The following is an 11,036-nucleotide window of genomic DNA, read 5'->3' as shown; positions in this document are numbered from 1 at the left end:
TTGAGTTTATATTAATCGCACATTACTACGTTTATTTAATTTTTTCGTATATATATAAATTTAGATTGGTAAAAAAATTTTGTTTATATATTTAGATGATTAAAAATGTATGAATTTATATTTTTGAAGTATTTTACTTATTTTATTATATATATTTATTAAATATATAATAAATTCACACTTCAAATAATGTACCTTTTTTTTTATGAATAAATTCTGGATATAGTTTGACTATGCATATATATAAATTTAAAGGAAGTATTTTCCATATTTAAAAATCAAATAATAAATAACTTCATAATATTTTTGTTTTAAATTCTGTGTTTCTGGGTACTTCCTTATTAATAGCTAGCATATTATTATATGATCAAAGAGTTTTTATTTTTTTAAAACAATAAAATTACTATGTAAGAAAAAAAAATTTTCATGAATTTTTCTAACGATAAAGTTGTTAATTATTAAAAAACATTTATACTTATGTGAATTATTAATTGGCATTACTCAGTTCATTTCCTAATATCACAAAATGATCCTTAACTTAGTTTCAATAAAATAATTCATTAATGTGGAGAAGAAATAACATATGGAAGCTCCTTTTTTTTTTTATTTTGTATATAACATATGAATTAGTAGGTTCATTATGTGAAAAAAGTTATTTAACTGATTGCACATTTTTATTCATGATACATTTTGAATATAATAAGTGGGAAATTAATAAATCATCAAATTATATTTATGTGGTAAAATTTTTTTAGATTACTACTCTTTAAAAAAAAAAATTATATATATATATATATATACATATATACGAATTTATAAATATACAATTATATGTGTTAAAACTATAACATTTTTTATAAATGTATTTTTAAATTAGTTTAGAAACAATATTTATACTTTGAAGTTATCCAAAATATAATAATCTTTCGCTTTAGTTAACAGAATATCTTAGATGTGCAAAATAATTAACGAAAAAACGGAGAACATATATATTTTTCTTTTTTTTTTTATTTTTGTAAACATAAAGTACCTAAAATAAAGAATGTAATATACTATTGCTATATGTGTTATATAACTGAATTATATATTTAATTTTTAAAAATTCATTATTTCCATATTACCTATTAATAAAAGAATAACTATATTTTTAAAATTTCATTTAGGTTAATAAAAAATTGATTAATCTTTATATTAGATTGGATGTATCAATATGTACCGTTCAGCATAACATGTACCTGCGTATTTTAACGTGAAACCAAATAAAATTATAAAAGAATTGTGATTATTTTTTTTTATCGTAGAATAATATAAATGTTATTATTAAACATAATAAAAATTAATTCCTTTTAAGAAATACATAATATTATATTGTCGTGAATTATAAAATTTAATTGATAAATATAAGTTTAAACAAATTAATAATATAGAAAAACTGAGAAAAAATAAAAAAATAAAATAATAAATATGTAATAAAATTCTTATATAAGGTCATAATCTACGTTAAAATAGTACATTTGTGAGAATCTAGTTTCCAACATAACAATATGTATTATTCTGAAAAATACCAAAAATTTTATGGAATTTATGGAATTAAAAAATATAAGATATAAATTTCAATATATATCTTAATATATTATTGTATGAAATTATTTATTAAAGAAAAAAATATGAGAACTTTCCTTTAAATATCATTAATAAATGTTCTTACATTTAATATATTAGAATTTTGTGCATATATATATATATATATATATATATATATTAATTCCTTATTTTATTGAATCTGCTGTAATACAACTTTATTAAACATATGCATAAAAAAACAAAGAAGCTATATGTCATTGAAATATTTTTAATATAAATGCATTCCTTACTTTAAATTTTATGACTTATTTTCTTTTTTATATTATTAGTTACTTTAAATTTTTCTTATAATTTATTTCATTATGGTATGAAAAAATTCAGTAAGATTGTTTTATAGATATCAGATTTATCTTAAGCAACTATCGAACATATTCGTATCAATTTCTAAGATGAACTGTCATATTATTTGTCAAGATTACTCACACTTTCTATGGAATTTACATTAGTTACTTCTTCTCCTATCCAGTCGTTCATCTCTTCCCTAAAGAAGTTCTCCTCTATATTATTATGAATATTGCTATTTTGGCTATTTTCATAAACGTTACTATACTTTTCAATAAATTTATCTGAAATTTCTGGTATTTTTTCTGAATTTTTTTTAGTTTTCCTTTCATTTATGGAACTATCTAAATGTAATTCTCTATCTTCTGTATAATCTTCTTTTTTGCATTCTTCTAATATTGTCATAAGTACTAATATACAAAGTTTTGATAGTAATTTTGATTTTATATATTTATATAATTCTTCATAATTTTTTCCGTGTTCCAATTCTTCTATATTTATTAGTGACACATAATTTGCTTTTTCTTCATTTTTGTATTCATCTAACATATTCTGGTTAAGCTCTGATAATTCTTTAAACCAGATTTGATCAATATATTGTTTTAGAATCTTTCCCTTTTCTGATATCCACCTCCTCCATACATCTTTCTCTCTTTCCAAGAACAGAATATTTTGATATTCATTCGATGACTTATTTTTTAATTCTTCCATTTCTTTTATGTATGATTTTTCTTTTTTCCAGTCATTTTTCAAATTATTAAACCATTCAACTTTTTTAAATTTATCAGAAATATTTTTATGTCTTTCTATCCACTTGTTCCATAAGATTTTTTGTTTCTCAATATGACCGCAACTTTTAACGTTTTTCATTATTAGATCATCATTTGTTAAATTAGAATGAGTTCCATATCTTTCTTTTTTAAATACATCTAGGCATATTTCTAAAAATTCTCCTTTTTTGCATTCCCATTCTTCTTTTCTGTACGCTTCAAGTACTTCCAAATGTACTTCTATGATAATTTTAGTCCTTTCATTTTTTTGCTTCTTCTCTTGTAAATTTTTTATCACGTTATGTTCAAATATCTTTATTTTTTTAGTAATTTCTTCATCATCATAACATGGGTCCTCCAAATGATTATGAGTTAAAAATTCTCTTTTTCTGCCCGAATGTGAAGGTATTAGTATTTTAAGAAATTTTGCTTGTCTTCTTTTTATCTTTTTTTTTTTTTTTAACTGTCCTATTAATGTGTACTTTCATATAAAAAATACATATTCATGAAATATATTATTACTGAAAACTAATGATTATCATGTTTTTAATACTTAAGATTTATTTTACCTTAATAAAAAGAGAAAATACGATAATAATTAGAAAGCTTATTAAAATAGATGATATGTATTTATTAGATGAATTTCCTACTGGATCTGTAATATCATTTTAAATATGTATGTCATATATTGTTGTTAATTCAAAATTAGAAAAATAAGATGCATTACAGTTACCTGAAGTTACAGAAGGCATAGTTGAAGCTAAAGAACTTGGAGAGAATTTTGATATTGGAGAAGATAGTGTACTTTCGGAAGGATTTTCTGGTTTTGTGTCTGGCGGAACTGAAGCAAGAGATACAGATTTACCTGATACTTCTGAAGTTGGTTGGGAATTTGAGAGAAGTGTTGGTGTCTGAGACTCTAAAGAACCTTCCGATTTAGCTACAACTTCATTAGAATGAGATTCAAGTGATGATAAATGAGCTTGTGTTTGTACGTTAGATTGAGATGGAAATTCAGGTTCTTCATTTTTCTCTTCATGTTGATTATGTTTTGTATCTTGATTCACTTGATTAGTGGCAGATCCCTCTGTAGGTTTAGTTTGTTCGGCTTGTTCGGGTGAATCATGTAATACAGATGATTCCCCCATTTTTTCTTTATCTTTTGTTTGTGAACCTATTTCTTCCTTTTCAGATTCACCTTCAGGAGGTTGTAATTTATTTACTGGGGGGCAGTCATTAAGTTTTTTGAATGTTTGATTGTTCATTAAGTCGCATATAAATTCTGAACGTCTTTTTTTTTTTTTTTGGTTTGTTTTTTGGTAGCACGTTCCAAAAAGGCTTTTGTTTTCCTCAAAATAGTTCTTCATTTTATCAATCCACTCATTATATTCATTACATTTGCTTGAATAACTATCAGAATTCTTTGATTTTTTACTTAAGCTTTTTATTTCTTCTAGATATTTATTTTTCATTTCACAGAAATCTACTTCTTCATATTTTAATTTTAAAAAGTTTTTATCTTTTTCCTCTAAAATCAAAGGGCATCCTCCATGTTTATCTAGCTTTTTGTAGTAATTTTCTAATCTATAATTTAATGTTCCTTTCCAAGTTACACTATAATTTTCATAATATAGTGGTGGTTTATTATTATTAATTAGATATTCAGCCAAATATGTGCATCCTTCCCTAAATTTATCTTTATTATTTTCATTAATTAAGGAATTGATTTTTTGTATTACTTTATTTTCAATATTTTTAAACTGTAACAGTCTAGAGATCATTAAATTTTGTGCACCATAGGATCTATAATACTGTATTCAAAAGAATTATAATTATTTATTTAAGCATTAACTAATGGGTTAGTTTTATTATCACTTTTTTATCATGAATAAATTATGCATAAATTTAAGCTTATTAAAAAAGATTAAATCCCACCTTGGAAAAACAATTATCCATGATAAATCTACATTAATACTTTAGTTTGTTGTATATAATAAGCTAAAAGAGAAATACAAACTTAGTTATTTTTATTTATCAATAGAGAAATTTTAAATTAATTTATTTTAATATAAATAAATTATAAAATTATCATTTACATAAGAATTTATATATGAACTATAAATTAATCGAATACAATAATATTTATTTTTTACATTCCTTATCTTTTTTTTATCTAAATAAATATATTACAATTAGCGATATATCCTAACTATATTTTAATATTAATTCACAATTCTGCATATATTATTATGCAAAAATAATATTCTCTTTGTAAAGGAAAAACCAAAATATTAACAATAAAACAATTCATATATGTTACATCAATATGTAATATAGAGCTTAATCTGTAAAAATTTCATTAATCTATATAATGCCATTTTTTTTTCTTTCTTAGTACAACAACATATATATATAATTAGATATTATTATATATATTAAGATAAATAATTCCTTTTATTCGTATTTCCTATGATAGGTGATCTATAAGCCAAATAATTATTAGCACTGATAGTATATATATATATTTTTTTTTTTGTATTATTTTTTTTATTCATTATTTATATATATCATTATAGTGTTATTATTTTGTTAATATTTTTATATATTTACTGCATTGTATATACGAAGAAGAAATAATAATATTAAAATTAAAATAAATTGTTGCTATGATTAAAGGAAGTTTTTATCTTCAAAATAAACGTGTGATGCTTAATATAATATTTATTACCTAAAAATTCCTTATTTGTGGTATATATAATTTGTTGTATATATTATTGCATAGCATAATCTTAATATAGTATATTATATTATACATTTATTTTCTTTTTTAGTGCTCTATTAACAATTTTAGATATTAATTGTTTCGTTTGGAAAAACTGTTAATTAATTAAAAGTATGTTTTGTTTTAATAATTAATGAAAATTTGTTCGGATACTTGTTAAAACTATAAAAGTTAAATAAGAAATAATTATAAAAAACTAAATTATAAAATATGTTTGAAAACAACATAGAATATGTTATAGCATTGAAATAAAAAATAATAACATAATAACTGAATGAAAAATAATTAATTGTTTGAATTAGATAAAACAAAAATATTTAAGCATTGTAATTATTTTTTAGTAATTATTGATAGATATATTCTAATAGATAAATTAAAAATATAATGTCAATTCATTTGGTTGTTTCTACATATAACAATAGGAAAATATCTTTTTAATACTAATAAATATTTATTTATTATGCAAAAAAATGAATATCATAAATAATTTTTAATATCGTAAAGAAGTGAATATCTAAATGAAAATGCAAAACAATTAAAACTTATAATCAACAACAGAGGTTATTATTTTATATTGTACATACATTTTTACTTATTTTAATGTTTCATTTAAAAGAATTTCATGTAAGATAAAAAATAATCAGAGAATAATTAATTAATATACTAATAATAAAGTTTTGCAATTATTTTACATATAAAATTACATTATCATGTTTATTTTTAACAAATCATTTATGTTAAAGAATTATATTTTAATTTTTTTTTTTTTTATTCATTGATTTATTTTTATAAAATATATTTGTTTGTAGCCCTTCTCTTTTTATTTTAATCTCTTATATATTATTCCATTTTTTTTTTTTTAAATATGTTATTTAATAACAATATACAGTGGATTATACATAAAAATAATTTATTATGTTTTATAATATATTTTATTTTGCATTCTGCATTTGTACATATTATATAAACTTATATAAACATCGTATATATAATGAACACATTATTGTAGATTAATATATGGAAACAAAAAACAACATATTATCTGTTGAAATATTTGAAATAATTTGAAAAAAACTGCGTAAATTAGTTATAAAATATTTATAAAAATTTTTTTTTCTTAATATTTCATAAATATATTTGAATATATATTTTTTTCAACATTTATTCTTTTTTAATTATCTTTTTTAGCGTGTCATTATAATTTTTGCATAATACAGAATTTTGTACTTTATTTTGTTTTTTATTTAAAAATAATACAATAATAATATGAATTAATGAACTTTCGTTAATAATATTATGATGATACTATTGTCTTCTTATTTCAAAACTAATATTTAACCTAAAAATAGACATAATTTTAAGTAAAATATTAACATAATATAAGCTAATAGTAATGATATATTAATATTAAGTATTATAGCATGTTACCGGAAAAATATGTAATAGTAATTGCATTTAATATAATGTAATTTTTTAAATAAGAAGTTATAATTTTTCATTATTTAATGTATACAAATATACAATGTAAAAAATGTGATATAAATTATTATAAAAAGGCACTTATTTAAATTTATATTTAATATCTTTCAAATTAGTGTTCATAATTTTCAACATAACATTAAAGTGTAAACAGTATTAAATAATAATATACCTGAAAAATAAAAATAAAAAATTGTTTCTTGATAATACATCTTAATTTTACTAATATCGTTTTAGTTGAACAGATAAATATATAATCCCATCCTATAACAAAATGGTCTTATTTTTATATGTATTTACACGAATAAGGCAATAAATTACATTTATGCAGATTATTGCAATGTTAAATATGTGATATCCTTTTTATGTTTTTATAAGTATCATTTCATTTTATAGGATTAAATAGGATTATTTTATGTACAATTTATTCCTTATAAATTCATATTGTTCTCGTATGCAAGTTTCAAAATTTGAGGTCCCTAATGTATAGAATTCCTAGTAATTTAATAATCATGTATAAAAATTAATATTTATGCATTATTACTAAATTAATATATGACATATTTTTAATATTACGAATTTTTATTTAATTTTAATTTTAATTATGTTTATCCATTACATTTACTGTACTTGTTACGATTTCTGAATTATTAATGTGTATTTTTTGATGAATTCCCATTTATATATATTGTGTGAATGGATATAATATAAGAAATATTATGTAACACAAGTGTATTAATGTGAAACAATAATTTGAATATATGTTAACCATTTATAATTAATTATTTTTTATATTTGTGTATCTTTATTGCTTATAATTTTGCTTAAAATATTTGTCTTTTAATTTTTTATATTTTCTCTTTTTTTTTAGTTGTTAAATTTTTTTACTTTGGTCTATATGTATGAACTTTGTATTGCATTATTAGAATCATACTCATAAATTATTGCATATGTAGTGTTATTATTAATAACAAAATATATTTTTTTTTGTTTTTTGCTTTTTCAATATACATTTCGATTGAATTGTTCAGTATTTCATTTTATATATAAAAGAACATATATTTTTGAAGAATTATTAATTAAAATTTTGTGGAATATACTTTATGTAATACATACTATTGGTCAAACATATTTGATCGTTTTTATAGCCATTTATCAGTATTCAGGAATTTTGTTAATATAAATAATTTTATTTTTTCGTATTGAAGACCGAAGTAAAGTATAAATGATATAATCTATTATTAAATAAATTTCATATTTGTATATGCAACACTATTAAAATGGTGATACATGTAGCATAATATTTTAGGGATAGTGTAGAACATCTACGTTTTTAAGTAAATTAATTTATAGTACTAAACAAAAGGAAACATAGAAAACAGTGCAATAAATGTTAATGTAATAATTGAAAATAAAAAGAAAAGCTCATACACCTTAGTTTCAGTTGTTTCAAGTTGTTTCAGTAAATAAATAAATATTAATTTTACTGGAACTGTATAACTTTTTGTGTGAATACTTTCACGTAGTTCATTAACATACATTAATAACTGTACCCTTATGCGATTAATAACAAGATATTTATAAGAGTGATATTTATTTTCAAGTTTTTTTATTGTGTTCAAAAGTTATTGAATTTAGAGTAACATATCTACTTATATGATTACTATATAATAAATTATATTTTTTAGCATAGGCACGAAAACTACATATAAAACTGAATTATGGGAATATTTCAGAAATAGATAAACATATAATTTACATGTAATATTATAAAAAGGGATAAAAAAATAAAACATATTTTCTTTGTAGAAAAGCAAAATATTGGTTTCTTTGGTAAAATATATATGAAAACCATATGATGAACATACAATTTCTGGTAAAAATTTAATATGTAAATGAATTATTTGTTTTTTGTAGACATAATATTATATAATTAGTATAAATATGAAAATTATATTATGCAAATGCAAATTTAATAACATTCTTTATTATATTCCTTTGTTATTATGCATTAATATAATTAAAACTATTCATTAAAAATAAAAAGTACATTATGAAAAAAGCAGGAACGTTTTATTGAGATATATATATAATATATAATATACACCTATGCTATATAAATGTAATAATGAAAAGATAAAATACTATACTAGAAGATTAAATTACGTGTATATTGCTTCTCAAATTGATAAAATATAAATAATTTGTACAAATATTTATTTATTTAAAAAAAAAAAAAATCAACAAAATATCTCGAAAAATGAAAATTGTTAAAACTGATAAATCATACTTATAGGCAAATACATTGGAAGATTTTCCTATACAAAGAATTAAATTCTGTAATATATTTATGGGTTATATATATATTATTATGAATTTTTAAAATAACTCAGTGAATGCTTTATATAAAACATTAATTGTACATAAAAATGAGAGTTTATCATATTCCGAAATAACATAAAAGTAACTAAATAAGAGTTTCCGTATATGATACGACGATAACAATATATACATTAAAACAATAAAATATATTAGAGTTAATTAAAAAATTTTTTTTTTTTTTAAATTTAAAAATACTATTTTAAATTTATCTATTTTTTCATTTTTTTTTAATTATTATAACTGTATAGTTTGAAGAATAATACTTTTTAATGTAAACAATAATCTAGAGTCTTTTTATAGAACGATTAAAATATGTTTCATTGCATATGACATTGCTATCTGTCACAGGAATGGTTACTATATATAAAGTTTTAAAATAATAAAAAATAATATTTTTTTTTGCTATAGATATGTTTAACAATATATTATTTATTTATAATCATTGTATAATTTGTATCCTTAGAATATATTTCTGGCATTATTGATTTGCAAAAGAATGAATTAAAAAATAATATATTCCATTTAAAATTATCAGAAAAGTTTTACTTAAAAACATTTTTTATTAAATAATTTGCTTATTTTTATATATTATGTACATAATGTAACATTTATATTATACTTATATTTTAAATATATTTCATTTGAGATACCTTTGCATTATAGCATATATATTTAATATTTTAACGAAAAAATACTTCTTATCTTTGATTTATTTTCCATATTTTTTATTACACTAATATTTCCTCTAAATGAATATTTTTAATTAAAAAATTGTAAAAATAAATTAATTTCACGAGTATAAAGAAGTTTTTTTATAAATAATGATAAATACTAAAATTATTTAAAATTTATCATTTAAAAATTTATGCTAAAAAAAAAATATATATATACTTTAATACCTTTAATATATATATTTGTTCCTACATGATGTTGTTACAAATATCATTTTTTAAATATATAAAATATCATATAGTTTGTAAATTTTATAATTAGTATGACACAAATTTTGTAAAATATTCTTGTTTTTTTTATTATCATTCCTACTATATTTTTGCAATAATTAATATTTTTTATCATTTATATATATTAGTTCCAAAACATAGTATTTATAAAATTCGGATAACAAATACAAAAGCATCTTTAAAAATAGAAATTATTTTTTTAATATGTAGTATAATGCATAATCTATATTCTATACATTTCATTTTTTAGATGTATTTCACATTTCATTTAATATTAGGAAATCATATGTTTTTTTGTTTTTTTGTTTTTGAAAATATAAGAAAACATTATTTAATTAGTGTAATATATTAATGTATATATTTTGAATATTTAAGAATGAATTCAAAATATATTTAATTTGTTAAGGTTTAGCATTTATATATAACATTATCGTAAAACATTAATAATATATTTGAAGGTTTTTTTCTTTTATCGATTATTTAAAATATATATATATATATATATATATATATATATATATATATATATATATAACTAAAAATGTTATGAACGAATAATAAGTAGAAATTTACAAATGTAATTACATTGTTCTTTGTGATTAAAATTATATTATATTATAATTAAATTTTTTTTGGACCCTATATATTATCATATTAAAGATCTTTATAATGTAACAAAAAATGATATCTTTCTTTTTCATTATAATTACTACATTTATCCTCATAACATGGACA

The 11,036-nt window shown here is 19.2% G+C and overlaps 1 protein-coding gene across 1 annotated transcript; it reads right to left on the bottom strand.

Annotated features, from left to right (window-relative positions):
• Window positions 1-2,046: 2,046 nt before the first annotated feature.
• On the bottom strand, window positions 2,047-4,477 carry PmUG01_00045400 (STP1 protein; the record flags this gene model as incomplete). The annotated part of the gene is made up of 2 exons (XM_029003644.1): window positions 2,047-3,164; window positions 3,430-4,477. 2 exons carry the CDS (start codon window positions 4,475-4,477, stop codon window positions 2,047-2,049), a joined length of 2,166 nt encoding a protein of 721 aa, XP_028858996.1.
• Between the last annotated feature and the right edge of the window lie 6,559 nt (window positions 4,478-11,036).

This window comes from Plasmodium malariae, assembly GCF_900090045.1.
Source record: "Plasmodium malariae genome assembly, contig: PmUG01_00_23, whole genome shotgun sequence".
NCBI lineage: Eukaryota > Apicomplexa > Aconoidasida > Haemosporida > Plasmodiidae > Plasmodium > Plasmodium malariae.
This window is presented reverse-complemented; position numbering and strand designations above follow the sequence as displayed.